General features: G+C 42.8%; 1 protein-coding gene and 2 long non-coding RNA genes across 8 annotated transcripts in view; 2 read left to right on the forward strand and 1 right to left on the reverse strand.

Annotated features, from left to right (window-relative positions):
* The window catches only part of LOC138142199 (uncharacterized), a 14538-nt gene extending 6965 nt beyond the window's left edge, over positions 1–7573 (forward strand). Inside the window, exons 3-5 of the long non-coding RNA XR_011163378.1 lie at positions 211–295; positions 891–1032; positions 4590–7573. This is a non-coding gene — a long non-coding RNA (uncharacterized lncRNA). The remainder of the gene's footprint in view (positions 1–210; positions 296–890; positions 1033–4589) is intronic.
* Positions 7574–8698: 1125 nt separating this feature from the next.
* On the reverse strand, positions 8699–16066 carry LOC138142201 (uncharacterized). Its single transcript, XR_011163379.1, has 3 exons — positions 15840–16066; positions 13010–13122; positions 8699–11077 (listed from the first exon to the last, which is right to left on the reverse strand). It is a non-coding gene; the product is annotated as an uncharacterized lncRNA (long non-coding RNA).
* The window catches only part of KIF1C (kinesin family member 1C), a 31197-nt gene continuing 27919 nt past the window's right edge, over positions 14950–18227 (forward strand). Inside the window, exons 1-6 of one of the 6 annotated variants that reach the window (XM_069063214.1) lie at positions 14950–15163; positions 15829–15964; positions 16100–16226; positions 17242–17339; positions 17573–17705; positions 18119–18195. In XM_069063214.1, the coding sequence (XP_068919315.1) occupies positions 17600–17705; positions 18119–18195 (183 nt within the window). In that variant the 5' untranslated portion in view covers positions 14950–15163; positions 15829–15964; positions 16100–16226; positions 17242–17339; positions 17573–17599. Of the gene's footprint in view, positions 15201–15828; positions 15965–16099; positions 16227–17241; positions 17340–17572; positions 17710–18118; positions 18196–18227 lie in introns of all 6 variants that reach the window. The other 5 variants (XM_069063213.1, XM_069063217.1, XM_069063212.1 and 2 more) reach the window with 5 other exon arrangements.

The following is an 18227-nucleotide window of genomic DNA, read 5'->3' on the forward strand; positions in this document are numbered from 1 at the left end:
TCTCTCTCTCTCTCTCTCTCTCTCTCTCTGTCCCTCTGTCCCTGTCTTTCTCTCTTCAATGAGATGGGGTCAAGAAATCTCTACCCTCAATTTCCATGGTATCAGACTCATACATGGCAATTTGAGTTCATGTTGCCTAGAACAAACCTGAACCTGGATCTCAAGTACCTAGTCACCTTGTCTGCTTTGTATTTCCTTTCTCTGACACAGGTGATCAAACAGCAATCCTGAGATGGATGTTTCTAGCCCTTAGGAATTCAAGAATCAGAAGCTCTTCTCAGCTGCTCTGTAAAAGGTATTTCCTATGGCTACTAGTATTTCTAAGAGAAGAAACTTACATGAGGATAAGCCCTTTAATCCCCAGTCTTGTTTGCCAGAAGACATGGATACTGAGAGTGTTGTTCAGAGTTGTGTTAAAGGTGAAAACTTTTTTCAAACAGGTTTCCATGCTGATCAGTAGTGAGGTTGAACCTCTGAGTGGCTGCTGCTCTTACAGTGTGGTCAAGATAGGAAGGAAGGAAGGAAGGAAGGAAGGAAGGAAGGAAGGAAGGAAGGAAGGAAGGAAGGAAGGAAGGAAGGAAGGAAGGAAGGAAGAAGGAAGGAAGGAAAAAGCAAACAAAAGTCTGTTCCACAGTTCCACTAAATGCCCCATGTTTTAATGTTTTAAGCAGCAATGTCCCATATTAGTAATAGGAGTTATAGGTTACTGTGTCATTTTAAAGTATATCAATGTACAATGTTTGTTGAATCTTCTGTGTTTTTAGCATTTCTTTTGCGTGGAGAAAATAAATAGCTATCCTATACTACATTATATACTTAGTACCTTTCATACTACTTTCTGAGAAGATCCTAGACATTAGCCAAACCTAAACTTGAAGTGATTTTCCTAGGGATCCTGGGATGGGACATAAAGATGCAAAGGCAAAAAGAAGGAGAGCCTGGTCACTCTTGTTGGAGAAGAAGCTTACAGGACTGATTTTGGATCCATGAGTTCCTGAATCCCAAACTGAAGGGGGTCCCATAATGGAGACAGTGAGTACTTGGGCCAGCACCAGTATTGGTTGTATACATACAGCTTTTGTTGTTATTGTTCAGTTGCATCTAACTTTTTGCAACCCCATTTGGGGGTTTCTTGGCAAAGATACTGGAGTAGTTTGCCATTTCCTTCTCCAGCTCATTTTACATATGAGGAAACTTAGGCAAAGAGGGTTAAGTGATTACCACAGTAAGTGTCTGAGGCCAGATTTGAACTCAGGAAGATAAGTCTTCCTGCCTCTAGGCCTGGCATTTTATCCTTTGTGCCACCTAGCAGCTTTAATACAAACACCAAAATGCAGATGGAAGAAGAAAATATCTGCACAAAAATTTTCTGATAAAAATCTAATTTCAAAAACCTACAAGGAGCTGACCCAAATCTCTAAGATTAAGCATTATTCCCCAATAGCTAAGTGGTTTTAGGATATGAACAAATAGCTCTCAAAAGAAAAGTAAACCATGAGCATCCATCTAAAAAGTGCTTGAAAATCACTAATAGAGGAATTAAAATGAAAACAGTTCTGAGATATTACCTTACACTCATTGCTTGTTTTGATAAGAGAACAAAGGGAAAAACAAGATGTAAGTATGGGTAGAAACAGTGTCTTGAGAGTGAGTATGGAGAAGGGGAGTGAGGTGGAGCCTGGGTGCCTAAAAGGAGTAGGAATTGGTGGTAGGAAAAAGGAGGTGTGGGGGAAGAGTAGAATGATTATTTATTAAAAGAGAGTAGTAGAGTCTGAGAAGACTGAGGCTGAAGAATAAGATATGTGAGTCCCCAGGATGGGAGATTGTAGGGAGAGTGGCAACAGTGTCATCAGGGGGCTCCCTTGTTTCTCAGTCTTTAGCTCCAACTTCCAGGATGAGGATACTAAGAGCCTCAACTAACACAAGGACTCAGTTTCTTCAACATAGTTATAGAAATATAAGAGAAAACAAGGAAGAGAGGATGAGATGGTAGGTAGCTTACTAAATTTCCTGTCATCTTGGCGCCATTAACCCAGGTATCTTTTTCTTTAGACATAGGTTCTCACCTGTCAGAGACAAAGTATCCAGTCTAGAAGTCTTTGGCTTCCATATCCAATAACCCATGTTCTTCTCAAACCCATAAACCTTCCCTGAGTCTATAATTGATTCTGTTCCCATTACAAGGGAATTGTCTTTATAGCACAGATTGCTTCTTGGCCAGGGAGCTCTGGAAATAGTCTCTTTAAGCATGATGGCTCTATTAAAAGTGGCTCCAGAGCTGCCCCCATTCCAGACTTTTCAGACTATGGAGATTAGGGGACAAATCCCCAGGAACTAGGTTCCAGCCCTCTCTCATTATTAACTCACCATCTAGAGCTCTTCTTTTCCTCAGAAACTTAGGCATCATGACCCAACCTCCAGAGGTTCTTCCTTCTTTCCCAGCTTCTCCATATCCCTTCAACTTTCATTCTAGGACTTCTTCCAGGGTTCAGACATACTTTCATCAAGTCCCTATCTCCTCTAACAAATTCCAAGTTCTTTTCCTTTAGGAAAACTAAAGTATCCTGTCTACAATCTATTCTACCTTTCCTCTTCCTTCAGGGTTCCCTCTTTTCTCCTATTTCCAAGGCATATATAGTTCACAAAACCTCCAGTTCCTTCAAACACTTAAGTTTTTGGCCCCCAGTCCTCAATATTCCTTGGGCTTAGTTATTCTGTACTGTAACATTGGTTATATCTCAGAACTCCAGGCTCCTCCTTAGGTCCTACAGGGAAAAAGTGGTAACCAGGGTCTAGTTGGGTTTAGGCTGGAGTCCCTACAACCAGTTCCCTTCTCTTTCTGCCTAACATCCGAAGAAATAGTAGCCAATTAGGGATATTTAGACCAAGCTGGAGGCAGCTGAGGATAGGGAAAAGGTAGTGGTGTGCGGAAGTCAGCTTGTTCTGGCTCACGAGCAAGACAATTATTAAATTGTCAGTATGAGCATTTACACCTTGGAAATAAGCAAGCACTAAAAATCAGGGATTGGTTTATTGTTTTGTTGATTGTCTGGACTTAAACAGTGGTAGAGAAAGTATTAACAATACAGATCATACTTAAAGTATGTTGGATGTGTGTATACTTACATATGTATGTTTACTTATATTTTAATCTGGAGACCTGGTTGTTAAACACCAACTGGAACACCACTGGGAAGAGGTTCTAAGGAGAAGAATTTTCAGTCTCAGGAGGGATCGAGGATAAAGGAGGGAAGTTAAAGGTTATAGGAGAGTACACTTGGGTTTGGGAGTTAGAGCTAAAGAATTAGGGATTAAAAAAAAAGATTTTACAACTGAAAAGTTGTAAGTAGTTAGGGTTTGAAGGGGACTGGGAGAGTTTAAACAGAGGATGTCTGGGAAATAAGGCATGTTATAGTATTAACAGGGCTTTTGTTGGGAAGTGGCTAGTACCAGGATGGTACATTCTTCCTCAGTATGGATGAGATTGTGAGACCCAAAAATCACTTGTACATACTTCTGTATTCACCCAGCTACAACTCCCATTGGAACCCAGTTCTAATCTGGATATTATTTCACTTCCCATTTACAGTTATTCTTCTATGATTGAGTCTCTTTTAGAAGTTGTCTTCATTGGTTTGGAATATCAGGCTTACAGACTAGGACATCGTGCTGAGTGTTGGGACTTTGGGGATGGAGCCCCTCTCTAGATCTTGCTTTCTATTTCCTACATCTCTACACCCTGATCATCTTGAAGCCCATAGGAACATAGGAATGGCAAAGATTTATTCAGGTTCCTAAGTTTGGTTGGAAGATATTCTCCTGTAGCAACCATAGCTGGGAATTGAGGTAGTGACTCAGTAAAGAGCAGGTTGTGGAGGTTATGGGAAATGGGACCAGGTTACTTCAGTCCTCACTGTCTCAAGCTTCTAGGTCCCACTGTTTAGGAGTATTTCTCTTTATAACCAAGTATAATTTTAGGTTAGATTGGAATGCTATTTAGGTGATGTGAAAATACTAGGAAATAGAAAGTGGTATTGAGGAATTAAGGTTAGAAGACCAGGGTTCCAGTCCCTGGTTGTGCCACTTATTGGCTGTGTAACCTTGAGAAAGCCCCTCAGCCATGCTAAGCTTGCTTTCTTTATCTGTAAATGAAGGCTAATGTTTGCCAAAGTTAGGAAGACTTGGTTCATTCACATCTGTAACAGCAAGCAAAGCAGGATTTTTGTTGTTTTTCTGGATTGAGTTTTAGGCATTCAAGTACCTTTGATTGAGTCTTGCCTGCGATTGAATCAAGAGTCTTTGATTGGAAACAGTACATATTGTATTGCTTGGAGGGAGAGGGCAGAGTAGAGAGAGGAGCAGAGCTGAGAGAAGCAAGCATGAGTAGGCTAGGGGAACTTGCTTGTGGGGAGGCCTAACAGAAAGAATGTCTGTGATGTCAGCATTCTGTCTGTTGATCTGTGTCTGTGTTGATTTCTCAGACAGAGGCCCTGTCTGTTGGTCTGTGTTAGTTTCCCAGACAGAAGCCTTGATGGTGCTGGTAATGTGTATAAATATTGTTGTAGTCCTGTTAAACTTTGTTTTCCTAGAAACAAAAGCTGCAGGCAGGAGTCCCTGGAACCTGCTGTCAGGCAGGAGCTTGGAGTGGAGCAGTCCCCATGAGCTGAGACATGGAGATGGAGCAGAGAGATGCCTACGTGTGAATACAGGCAAGAAGTGGGAGCAGTCAGCCCACAGAGGAGAAGTTGTGGGGTTTGGAAGTCAACCTGGAGTCAAGATGAGAGAGGACTTTTCTTGGACACTCAAATATTGATTGAGAAAATTGTTACTTACTGTGACCTAGTTGTGGATGGTGTTTGTATTTTTGGCTACCCCGTAAGGATGATGTATTGTGCTAGGAGAGACCCTAGCCTGGGACCCCCTGTTTATGTAAGCAAGTATTTTGGGGAATGCTATGGAATGCAATAATATATGCTGTGTAGGGATTCTAAGGAAGGATTCTATAAGATATACTGAATGATATGTTTTGTTTAAGATTATGTGGCCACCTTAGTAATAAGTTGTTATGTTAAGTTGCTGTGAATGTTATGCTTTATTGAACAATGTTTAGTTTATTGCTGAATACATAGAGAGTTCATTATACTATGCAATTAGACCTTTAAAATTATTCACAGCAGCAGTCCTCAGGTGTGGTGCCGTGATTGGCTTTACAGCATTCTGCCCCTACACATACAAGCTTGTATGATTCTGGGTATGTCACTTAATCCTCAGTGTCTCATGAAACTCACTTAAGACAACGAGGTGCTCTCAGGTCAAAGAGAAAATGTTACACACACACAACAAGAAAAAAAACTAATTTAAATATCAAGGAGCTACAATCAGGATTAGACAAGACCTAGCAGCTACTATATTAAAGGACCACTTGGAACAAAGTCTTGGAACACTATATTTCACAGAACAAAAAAGATGGGGTTATGACCAAAGGTAACTTATCCAGTAAAGTTTAAAAATCTTGAATTAAAAAACCAGACATTTAACAAATTGAAAGACCTTTAGGTATTTGTGACAAAAAGATCAGAACTTAATGGAAAATTCGACATATAAGATGAAGGAGAAATATAAGGTCAACATTAAATTAATTTAACATTAAATATAAGGTAAACATAAGGGACTCAATAAGGTCAAACTGTTTACTTCTTATATGTGAAAATGTTATCTGTACTCATGACTGTCATAATTATCTGGGTAGTTTGAAAGAAAGGCTTGGGCTGAGTTGTGTATGATGGGGTGATTCTAAAAAAAATGAAGCTTTATAGGGAGGGATAAAAAGGAGTAATTCTCTCATACAAATGAGGCATGAAAAGAATAATTGATAAAGAAGAAGCAAGTGGGGGGAGGACTGGAAGTGTTGGAACCTTACTCTCACCAGAAATAGGTTAAAGAGGGAATGATACATACATTCAGAAGGGTATAAAAGTCTTCTAAATTTAGAAAGAAATAAGAGGACAAGGGTATAGGACAAGGGAGGGACTTTTAGAAGGGTATGCAGATTGAGAATTAGGATGGGGGAGGGGAGAAGGGAGAAACTCTTAGAGAAAGATAGGTAGATTTAGGTGGAGAGGGGGGGAGAGGATAAGGGAGGGACCCTAAGAAGGGTGGGTAGATTAAGGAATAGGAGAGCAAGGTAGCAGGTAGAAGCAAATTAGACAAGTAAGAAGGCATAAGATAAATAGGGAGAGAAGAATATTGAGGAAACATAGGATGGAGAGAAATACATGATAAGTAATTATCACATAGAATGTGAACAGGATGAATTTACCCATAAAACAGAAACAGACAGCAGAATGGATTAAAAACCTGAATTCAACAATATGTTGCTTTCAGGAAACAATAAAAATGAGAGATATACACAGATAAAATAAAGGGCTGGAGTAGGATCTATTATGTAAAAAAAAAAGCAGGGATAGTAATCATGATCTAAGTTAAAGCTAAATAGATTTAATTAAAAGAGGAAAAAGAGGAAAATTATACTATCACCAATATTATTCAATATTGTTTTAGACCATTTAAAATAACTAGACAGTATAAAATACCTGATACTATACCTGCCAAAACAGACACAGGAACTACATGAATATAAATATAAAACACTCTTTATACAAATAAAGTCAGATTCAAATAACTGGAGAAATACCCATTATTCATGGATAGGTAAAGCCAATATAATTTTTTAATGGCAGTTTTACGTAACTAATCCATTTATTCATTGCCATCCCCATTAAATTACTAAAAAAATTTTTTACTGAGTTAGAAAAATAATAACAAAATTCATTTGGAAGAACTAAAGGTCAAGAATTTCAAAGAAACTAAGAGGGAAAATATAAAGGAAGGAGATTCAGCAGTACCAGACCTTAAACTATATTATAAGGTGAGAATATTGTTGAAATGTAAAATGGATAAATTTGATTATTTAAAATTAAAATTTTCTTGTGTAAGTAAAACCAAGATTAGAAGGAAAGTAGAAAATTGGGGATAAAGCATTCATAGACAATCTCTCAGATAAGATATGATTGTGATGGAATACTGCTGTGATATAAGAAATGATGAACTGATTGATTTAGAAAAACATGAAAAGACTTGGATTTATGAGGTTAGATACTATCCATATCCAGAGAAAGAGCTGACAAATAGAAACATACATAGCATGGTCTCACATATATGTATGTGTATCTATATATGTATGTTTATAGATATGGATGTATACATATATATTCATGTTTAATTATAGCCTTCTCTGGGGAGGGGGAAAGAAGGGAATAAAAAAAGTATACAGCAGAGAACAAAAGAAAACCTAGAAGGAAGCATAGAAAGGCTGGGTTGCTTTGAAAACAATGTGTATTTATTACATAGGTTTTATTTATTACAATTATATATTATATTTATTACATAGGTTTTCATGAAATGTACATTGTTTTATTTTGAATTCTCCTTTATGTTCTGCTGTGTACATGGAAATGTTCTTTTCTTTTTTCATTTTGTATTTAAAATGAATAAAATTTTTTTAAAAAGACAATTGCAGAATAGTTACCTATTGATTGGCATCGGAAGAGGGAGTTTCCTCATTGGGACTTCCTTTGTCAAGGAATCTCAGCTGTGGTTCCCCCCCTCCCCAATACATGCAGGATTATTAGTATGACTGGATGAGAAAAAAAAATGTACATAGAGTGATAAAGCAATGCATACATGTAAGCTATTGTAAGGGAAGGAAGTTTCTGAATTGCACTCTCCCATTCCAGAAGCAAGGTTTTAGTGTTCAAGATGACTGGGGTTAGGAGTTGCAGAAAATGGAAAGCAAAGTCTTGGCAGGGAATGTCATAGTTCCCCACCTCTGTACTACTTGAGTACCATTCTCATTATTTCCTGGTACCTATTACCCTGGTTCCTTAGCTCAATTGATTAAATTTTACTCCATGCAATCAGGTAGTCCCTGCCTTCTTTTTTATTTCCTATTTGCCTTATATATAGTGTGTTTGTACATATTTGTTTACTTGTTGTCTTTCCCATTAAACTGTGAGCTCCTTTAGGGCTGGGACTGTTTTTTGTTGTTGTTGTTTTGTTTTGTTTTTATCTCTTTGTATCTTTAGCACTTAGCACAGTGTTTGCTTAATGAATACATATCGATTGACAAGACTGATAGAAAACAAGCTTTATAATCTTCCCTTCAGCCCTCCTCCCTATTCTCAGCTTCAAACAAGGGTATTCCTACAGTAGAGCAAAGACTCACCAGGAAAGGGGATGAAATTATCCATACATTCTGAACTCATGAAGCACTGGTGGGTGGGTTGAACGAGTTCCCTCTTTGAGCCTTTGGAAAATGAAGAAAAATGAGGCATTCATTGTAGAAAAGATTTAATAGGGTCAGGGCAGATCTGAGAGTTGAGAAATTGGATGTTTGTGTTGCCTGCACATAATTTGACCCACCTCCATTATCACTCTTTGAGCTGGCTTGCTCAATCCAACCTGCCCTCAGACTGGTAGGTCTGGGGTTCCTAGAGAAGAACCTACCATTTATGACTCAACCTCTTTTTAGGGTCCGAGGGATAATCCCATTATAGAGGTGACACTACCTGACACAGTAGCTCCAGAGTCCTCACAATTATGCTTCTCATTTATAGAAAAATCAGTCACCATGACACTATTAAACTTAAACATAGACTTTATTTAGTGATAAGGCAACAGTAAGAATGATCATAACATCACAGTTACTCAACACATAGCAAATGCAGGAATAATCAAAACACCACAATCCACCTATATATCTCTGTCATGCATTCCTGTTAATGCAGAATATTGGTATGGGGAAAGTAGGCATACATTTAGAAAAACCTACCAAAGAGACACATGAGTGCTTGTGCTTTTGGGTGAACTCACACCTCTTGATGTTCTCAGTCCCTTCAAGAACAGTTTGTACCACATGAAGCTTTCTTTTTTGCTAGCTGCTAACCTTCTAGTCTTTACTGCCCTACTGCTGAGCAAATCCATTCTTCTACTCTGGGGGCTAATTAAGCCATGACAAGTTGTTTTAACTCATAGTCACTCTTAACAGGGCACTGAGAAAGTATTATGCTATTGTAGTAAGATGTTACCTTAAGCCAGACAACGATAAGCAATTCATGTTGCTTATAGACAAACCCACTCTTCACTCAATAAGATTCTTCTTTGTCTAGTCACCTCTCAATCTTTTCTTACATCAAAGCAAAGCTCACCATAAAACTCCCCAGGTTGGCTTCCCAAACAATGCAGACAAAGCCCATCCACCCCTTGGGTCAACAGGATTTCTGTTTTATCCAATCAACTCCAAATGTCTTCTCATAACAAAGATGCAAAATCTGACTTTTACCCTGTTTTCCCTTCAGACTAGAGAGGGAAATGAAGATGTAGGTACCTTTGAGAGTTTTTGTCTCTTCAAGCTGTAGATGGTGCTAGAAGGCAATAATAGATCAGCATTTGACTCTTTTCAAAGAGCTCACTAACTGTTCCAGCCTTTTTGTTCAGTCATTAAAGCAATGCATTTCTTTTTTGTTTTTGGAGTGGGGAAGGCAGGGCAATCAGGGTTAAGTGACTTGCCCAAGGTCACACAGCTAGTGTGTCAAGTGTTTGAAGTCGGATTTGGACTCAGGTCCTCCAGACTCCAGAGCTGTTGCTCCATTCACTGCCACCTAGCTGCCCCAAAGCAATGCATTTCTTCCAATCAGCAAGCTCCTAGGACAGTAGTTGAAATTTTCCTGTCAGTTAATTGTCTTCTTAACTTCTTCACACTGAGGTCTTTACAGGTGACTTTTTCTCAATTATTTTCCCCAACTATTTATTCTCAATGCCTCAAGTCAGAGCCTCCTGGTGGTCAATGATTCATCTTCCCTTTTGATGAAATAAATCCTCACAAAATCCACTTTTCTTTCAGGTATAAACCTAACAATCCATAGTTAATTTCCTCAGGCTCTAGTTATTTGATTTCCTACCCTGTCAATTATATTCTCCCCAGCTCTAAAACAATCACATACAAATGGACTATAATGACCCATACATGACCTCTAATAATTTCTCTGCCTTGAAACAGGACCTCTCAGTATATTGATCTGATGCAGTTTTCTATCTGGTCTTCCTAATAGTGTGTCTCTCTCTTCCACATTTTATCCAAGAAATTGTATTTCTTCATGTAAGCATACTGAGAAACATGTACATTCATAGTGGATTTTATTAATTTTTCATACACAAAAATGATCTGCTCCCTTCAACAACCAAATTATTCACATGAGAAAGTACCTTCATCTAAGTACCTTATATTTGATTTCCTAGAATAGAATAGAGGTCAGTTAATAAACATTTATTAAGTGCTAAGCACTGAGGATGAAAAAAGAAGCAAAAGACAGTCAATCCTTGTCTTCATGGAGTTTACAATCTAAAGGGAAAGATAACAAGCAAAAAAAATGTACAGACAAATTATATGTAGAATAAAAATAAAGTGATTGAAAGAGGGAAGGCACTAAAATTAAGAGGTGTCAGAAAAGGCTTCCTGTACAACATGCTTTTTCAATTGGGACTTAAAGGAAGCCAGTAGGCAGAGATGAGGATGTAGTACATTCTAGGTATGGGGAATTGTGAAAAGAGAAAATGCCTGGAGCTGAGAGATGGACTGTTTTGTTTTTTCCTTCATGGAACATCTAGGAGGTCAGAGTCACTGGATTAAAGAGTACAGGATGTGTCCTGGAGTAATTCGTAAGAGGACTGGAAAAATAGAAGGAGGCAGATTATGAAAGACTTTAAATATCAGAGGATTTTGTATTTGATCTTGAGATGACAGAGAGCCACTGGCATTTGTTGAGTAGGGAGGTGACGTGGTCAGACCTTCCCTTTAGGAAAATCACTCTGATGGCTGAATGGAGAATGGATTGGAGTGAGGAGAAATTTGAGGCAGGTAGATCCACCAGCAGGCTATTACAATAGTCCAGGGTGAGATGATGAAGGCTTGCACTGGAGTGGGTGAGTGTCAGAGGAGAGGAGGAGTATTCCCGAGATGCTGCAAAAATGAAATCAACAGGTCTTAGCAACATATTGGATATAGGGATTTAGAGACAGTGAAGAGCTGAGGATAACACTTAGGTTGTGAGTCAAGAGGATGTAATAGGGAAGTTAGGAGGGGAGAAGGGTTTAGGGGAAAAGATAATCAGTTCTGTTTTGTATAGTTGAGTTTAAAATATCTAGCAGACTTCCAGTTCTGAAAGGCATTAAAGATGTGAGACTGGAGGTCACCAGAGACATTAGGGCAGGTTAGGCATAGAGATGAGAATTAAATGGTAAGAGATGATTGGTAATTAAATCCATGGGAACTGATGAGATTACCACGTCAAGTAGTACAGAAGGATCAGAGAGGAGACCCAAGACAGAACCTTGTAGAACACCAACAGTTCTAGGGAATTATCTGGATGAGGATGTAGCAAAGGAGAGTGAGAAGGAATAGTTTCCCAAAAAGAGCAGTGTCCCAGAAACCTAGAGAGAAGAGGATGATAAGAGATGGAAAAGAATGAGGATTGAGAATGTGCCATTCAATTTAGCCATTAAAAGATCATTGGTAAATTTGGAAAGAGCAGTTTTGGTGGAATGATGAAGTCCAAAGCCAGATTATAAGGGGTTAAGAAGTGAATGAGAAGAGAGAATGTGTAGTGCTTATTGCAGAGAGCATTTTCCAGTTTAGCCACAAAATATAAGAAAAGATAGGAAGATAGTAACTAGGGATGAAAGGATCAAGTGATAGTTTTTTGAATGAGGGAGAAATGGGCATGTTTGTAGGCAGTAGGGAAGGAGCCAGTAGACAGGGAGAAACTGAAAGTAAGTGACAGAGTGGGGATGTAATCTGTTGGAGGAGGTGGGATGGAATAGGATGGCTTGTACAGGTTACAGGGGTTACCTTTGGTAAGAGCAAGGTCACCTCTTCATGTGAGGTGGGGTGAAGGAGAAGATAGTGGCAGAAAGCATGTGAATGATATGAAATGAGGAAGAGGGGAGAAGAGGGGGCTTATGACTTCAATTTTTTTTCCTGTAAAATGTGAGGCAAGATTCTTGGCTGGGGGGTGGAGGAGGTCATGGGAGGTGTTAGAAGAGATGAAAAGGATTAGAAGAACCACTATGGAGAGTGGGATAGTGAGTTGATAAGGGAGGCACAGTAGCAGCAGTGAGAGTTGCTGAGGTTGTGTAACATAAATTTTTAATGAACCCAGTCAGAATGGTTATGTGATTTTTCTCCACCTTCCTTTAGCATCACATGTGTAGGAATAAAGGCAACAGATAGTAGGAGTCATCCAAGGCTGAGGCTTGGCAGGGTGCAATCCGTGATATATCATAAGAGGCTACAGACTCAAAATGGACTAGTGTATAGTTGAGCTGGTTCACCAAGGAATCAAAATTAGGGGGGAAAAGAAATAGTGGCTAGTACAGGGGTGATGGCCTAGAAGAGGATTGAGGAGTCAAGGGATGAAGGTCATGATGTGGACAAAGAACAGAGTCTGGTAAGGAAAGGTAGGAAAGAGATAAAAAGCTAACAGATTATAATTAGATACAGGAATTTTGGAATTCTTGAACATGAAGGTGGCAGCAAGATCAAGAGTACAACCATCTTTATATACAGTTGAGGTGGGGTGATAGGTAGGTCATGAGAAGTGAGTAGGTTGAAGAACTGAGTAGTCAAGGTGTTTGATAGAGAGTCAATATGTATGTTGAAGTCCCCAAGTATGACAGCAGGAGTTGGGGAGGAGAGAAAAATTGTGAACCAGGTACCAAACTCATTAAGGAAAGAAGGGGAGTGACCTGGAGAACTGCAGAAGAAGAACAGCTATCAAGATTTTTATTGAGCAGTAGATATGAACTTCCCTCAAAAGAAGGGAGATTTCTGAATGATGGAGTTAGGGGCAGGGCCTGGAAGTAGCAATGTGAAGCAAGGAGTATTCCAACTCACCTGCCTCAACCATGAAGCTGAGGGGAATGAATGAAGGTGCAGCCAGTACAGGAAAGGGTAGCCAAGGAGGCTTTGCCATCAGTGAGGAGCCAGTTTTCAGTAATAGCTAGAAGCTTGGTAGGGAGAAAGTAAAAAATTTAGGATAAAGAGAAGATTATTACCAATGGAACAGGCATTTCAGAGGGCATAATGGAAGGGAATGGTTGGTATTTCATTGGAACTTTGGGGTGAGAAGGTTGAGGGGGGATGGGAATAAGTAATTGGGTAGTGGGAATGGAGAATGGAGTTTGAATAGTGACTTACAGGGGTTCAGAATCACTGAAATGTGTAGGGAATGACCAGGTGTGAGGATGTTCTTTGAGTGGAAGGTGCCAATCCTTTTTTCAGAAGAGGCTAGAAATTGGGCTGAAGACAAATGGAGCATGAGATGGAAGATAGAAACTACTTGTCAGGAGATGGACGTCCCACTCCCCAGAAACTTTTCTTCCTATTCCATCAAGGAAAAGGCACAGCAGGAAGCGGAAGGCCTGAGGTCAAGGGGAAGGTTGTTCCTCTTTGCAGCAGAGGTTCTTCACATCTCCTTTGGGAAATTAGGCTGGCAGCAGATGGAAGTTGCTTTGGTGCCTTCCTTCAGAGTACACCATCAGTAGGAGATGGGAGGCTAAGTAAGAGGAGGTTCTCTTCTTATCTAAGACTGTAAATCGGCCAACAGCAGCAGGAGGAAGTCACTTTGGGACAGAATCTCCCGGTCCAGCCCCTTGTCCCCTCAGGGGGACATGTGAAGCCGGAGATGGAAGGTGTGGTCAGAGGAAGATCTCCAATCCTCTTGCTGAGGGTAAAAGATCCTGCATACTGCTGGGCTGGGCTATGGAGCAGCCTAATCTGAATGTGTACTGGGGGGAGGGGGTGGATAGGGTAACTATTAGGGGTACAAGTGAAGGTAGCCATTGGAGTTACAGGTACAAAGGTAGTAAATGACAGGTTGCATGTAGCACTAAATTGGTAGTTAGGGATAGTTTTAGAGGGAAGCCAGGTAAAAGTATGGGGAGAGGCAATGTCAAAATCTAGGCATTTAGGTTACAGGTACTGGTGCAGAATTTGGAAGTGCCACTTAAAATCAAAGATAAAGACATTTGATGAATGTACTAGGTGAATGGTAAAAGCGCAGTTAGGGAAAGTTAAGGGTGGACAGAAAGGCCAGTTGGAGATAGAAATGGACAGGGATAGTTGGGTGCAACTAGGAGGGTAGAGGCCAATTCAGATGTGTAGAGTGGACAGAGGAATAGCTGTAGAAAACTAAGAGTGAACCATGGGATTGATTGGGAACCATTAAGATTAACAAAGGAGTTGGGGAGGAGGGGGTGGCCAGAAGGGTCTACTGGAAAATTATATAGAAACCACACTCTCAGTGTTAATACTTGCACTATCTGCCTTACAGAGACTTGAACCTTAAAATGCTATAGAAATGCGGGTTATAATTATGGGCAGGGGGAGCCAGTTGGTTTTGGACAGAAAGTAGCTGGGGTAGTTTGAGATCGAGAGCCGCATAAAGGGAGAAGGGGTAACATGCAGCAGTTTCATGGCCAGCAGGGCTGAGAGGATGGCAGGTGGCGGCGACAGCACCTGAAACAGCCGCAGAGGGGCAAGGCGAAGAGGGGAAGCCGTAAGCTTAGCATGGGCGACAAGGAAGACCCCGCCAGGTGGCGGCCTGAAGGGTGGGGAGCGGGACGCCCCACTCCCCTCCCTTCCTCTCCGGTAGATCCCGGGTACCCTACCCGGGTTCTCGCCGAGCTCTCCAGGTCTGCTCTGCACCGCGGGGCGCATCGCCCTTTTAACCAGAGGAGTAGCCGGCCCTCTCTGCCCGCCCCGGCGTGATCGCGCGTGTGCGCGCGCGCGCAGCCCGCCCTCTCCCCCTCCCCCTCCCCCCTCCCCCTGGTGCTCGCTTGCTAGCTCGCTCGCTGCAGCCGCCGCGGCCGGGCGCAGCCGCGCTGCCGCCTCGCTCTCTGTGCCCGCAGCCTTTCGCCGCCTCCTCCCCGGGCCCCCGTGCAAGGGGCCTGGGGGAAGTCGCCCCAGGAACCCCCTCGCCCTAAGCTGGGCAGTCGGGCGGGGAGAGCGGATCCTGGGACGAGGAGGACGAGGAAGAGGGGAGCCGAGGTGAGCGCTCGCGGCCCCCAGGAACGCTGGGCCCGGGGTACGGGTGTGGCGGGGAAGACCCCCGGCGTCTGTCCGAGGGACGGGTGGACACGGAGGAGCAGGCCCAGGCCGGGCGGGCCTCGCAAGGGGGGGAGGCCCGGTTGAATTCCTGGCGCATTACTCAGCGCGGGGCAAGAGGCGAGGTGCGCCGGCCCGGCTGCCCGGCCGGCCTGGGCACCCACCCCTGGGGCGCCGCGGTGTTCCCTCGCCCCCGCGCGGGCCGCGGCCCCGCCGGGGCTGCCCCAAGTGGCTAGGGGAGGAAGTGGGGGCTTTGGCATTGGGAGGGCAGGGCTGGGCACCCTGGCATTTCCCTCCTGGTTCCGCTGGTCTTCCCCAACCCCCCTCCCGGGCAATCTTTCCTGGCCTGGTCTGCAGCTTGTGCACTTCCCTCCGTCTCCATCCTCTCGGGCTCAGTCTCTCTTTTATCTAATTCAACCTGCGTTTCTTCTTGCTTCTCCTCGGGCCTTATGACTGACTGCTTTGAGCACCCTCTTCCCCAAGCTCTCATTCATGCCCCACTTTGTACCCTATCCTTCTTACATCCTCGAGGGGTGAACCCCCACTCTTAGCCTGGTCTGACCTCAACCCATATACCAACCTACTGTCTCTTCTTTTCCCTTCCCCAGTGGAGACTTACAAGTGAGGGCTGTACTTCTGAAGGTGATTGCTGGGATCTCACTTTGAGATCTCCTGTCACTGTCTAGACAGTCCCATCTCCCAGTTTTTTTCCTCCTGCTTCACAACCAGCCTGTAGAACCCGAGGTAAGGGCCAACTCGAGGAATAGAGTAAATAGGGTCTGGGGTGTGAAGAGGAAAACCTTAGGATCAGTAACTCCTCATGCCCTCCCTGCCCTTGTCCTGTATGGGCGTAGGCTGGCTCAGCCTCTCTCCTCCCAGGGTGTAGGCACCAGCTCATCCACATTCCTAGGCTCCTGCCTGACACCTTCTAGACAGTAGGATGCTGGATGCTTGGGGTCCTGGATCTGGGAGTGGAGTTAGACTGTTTCCTCTTTTGAGGACCCAGGTATCTGAACACCCTGGCTCCTTTTTATTGGCTCTTTCTCCCACCCTCTACCCTATCACGAACCTAATATCCCCTTTACTCATTCTTGGTAAGAGCACTATCCCCCTTCCCTAGAGAATTGTAGGGAAACAGGATGGCCCCACCCTCCCAATCTCATTGTCTTTGGAAGGAAGAGCTGGGGTACTGGGGGCAGGTGGGTTTGAAGAATCTCAAATCAATCTGATGTTTGGATCCCAGGTTCTGGGTGCTGAACCTCAAAAGCTTCTTTGTCATCAGCTTTATCTTTCTACATTTACATTTGGAGATGGGTGGATGGGCTGTTGTATGTGTATAATTTATATATACACATATATGTTTCTTTCATGTTGACTTAATGCTAGTGCCTTTTCTTTGAGATTATCTCCAGTTTACCCTGTATATATCTTGTATATACATAATTGTTTGCATATTGTTTTCTTCATTAGAATGTGAACTCCTTGATGATAAACTTTTTTCCTTTCTTTGTATCCTTAGGGCTTAGCATAGTATTGATTAATAAATAATTATCAACTGACTAGGCAGATGGGATCAGAATCCTTCAGAGTAGGAAGCTAGTTATAGGTTTCTCTGTGTTTTTCTCAGTTTCTTCTTGTCTCCCATTTTCTATCCATCTCAGAACTCTTCTCCCTTTTAATGTCTCTATGTTCCATCCTAACTATTCACGTACTCCCTTATATTTCACTGTATTTTTTATTGCATTGTATTTTCATTCAACCCCACTTCCAAACTCTTGTCTCTCATTTATTCTTTATCTGAGGTCTCTGTGTTTTAGCCTTTACTGACAGGTTTAAGATAGTTCTCCAAGTTGGTTTCAGCTTGGACAAAACTCATCTAGACTGTTAGGCACTTAATTTTCTTCTCTGTTACCCTCCTACCATCCTGGCCATGTTCCCTAGATAGAACCTAGAGATTTCAGGGGACTCCATCCAATATTCTCTATAGCCCAGTGTTATCCCTTTGTCCCCCACAAACCCAGGAGCAACCAGGGCCAAAGCATAGGATGGGGCCCCCTTTACAAGGGCCAGTGGCAGCCAGAGGCAACACAGTACCCCTGACTTGGGGCCAGGATACCAGGTAACAGGCTTGGGAGTTGGAGGAGGGGGAGGAAAGAGGGAAGGACACATAGGGTGAGTCAGGGTTGGAAGATGGAAATGGGTTTCTAAGTGCATGTATGACTGTGACTGAAAGGTTGGGAAAGGTAGGAGATATTTGGGGCCCTGAGTGGGTTGAAATGGTGGGATGGAAGTGTCTTGTCATCTCCTCTCTTCTTGGTGCTACCTGTACCATCTTCCTGTTCTGTTTTCCAGCTGAGTAGGGTGGGAGTCTCTAGGGCCATGGCAGGTGCCTCAGTGAAGGTTGCTGTGAGGGTACGACCCTTTAACGCCCGAGAGAGCAGCCATGATGCCAAGTGTGTGGTCAGCATGCAGGGCAACACCACCTGTGAGTGAGTCCCAGAGGCACTGACAGGGATTTCTGGGATTGGGGAAGGCTGGAGGACACTGGACATGCCCACTAGAGGCACTGGGAGGGTTTTAGGTGAGCATAGGGTGGGGGTGGGAGCAGTCCTTTCTCTTGTGTGTTCTCTGGGCCATGGGGCGGGAGGGGAGGTAAGGAATGTTGGCCTGCAGCCCTCATTGCCCAATCAGGGAGGCAGCTCACTGGGAAGGCAGGTCTTAGGGAGCCAAAATTAGCTCTAGTGACTAGAGGGGGTTGGGGAGTCTTAAATGGGAGCTGTGAACTGGGGCAGAGGGTTCCTGGTTCCCTGATCCAAGGACTGAGGCTACATGGAGAATGAGTTCTGGATCTGGGAGCTTGGAGTCCAGTCCTGTACTTACTTCATTTCCTTTTGTTAGCCATCACCAACCCCAAGCAGAGCAAGGATGCCCCTAAAAGCTTCACCTTCGACTACTCCTACTGGTCCCATACCTCGGTAAGGTTACTTATTTGGTAGGGGATGGTAGA

This window comes from Petaurus breviceps, unplaced genomic scaffold (assembly GCF_028583685.1).
Source record: "Petaurus breviceps papuanus isolate PSGF00001 unplaced genomic scaffold, PetGlider_PUasm1.0 90537, whole genome shotgun sequence".
NCBI classification, from domain to species: Eukaryota; Metazoa; Chordata; class Mammalia; order Diprotodontia; family Petauridae; genus Petaurus; species Petaurus breviceps.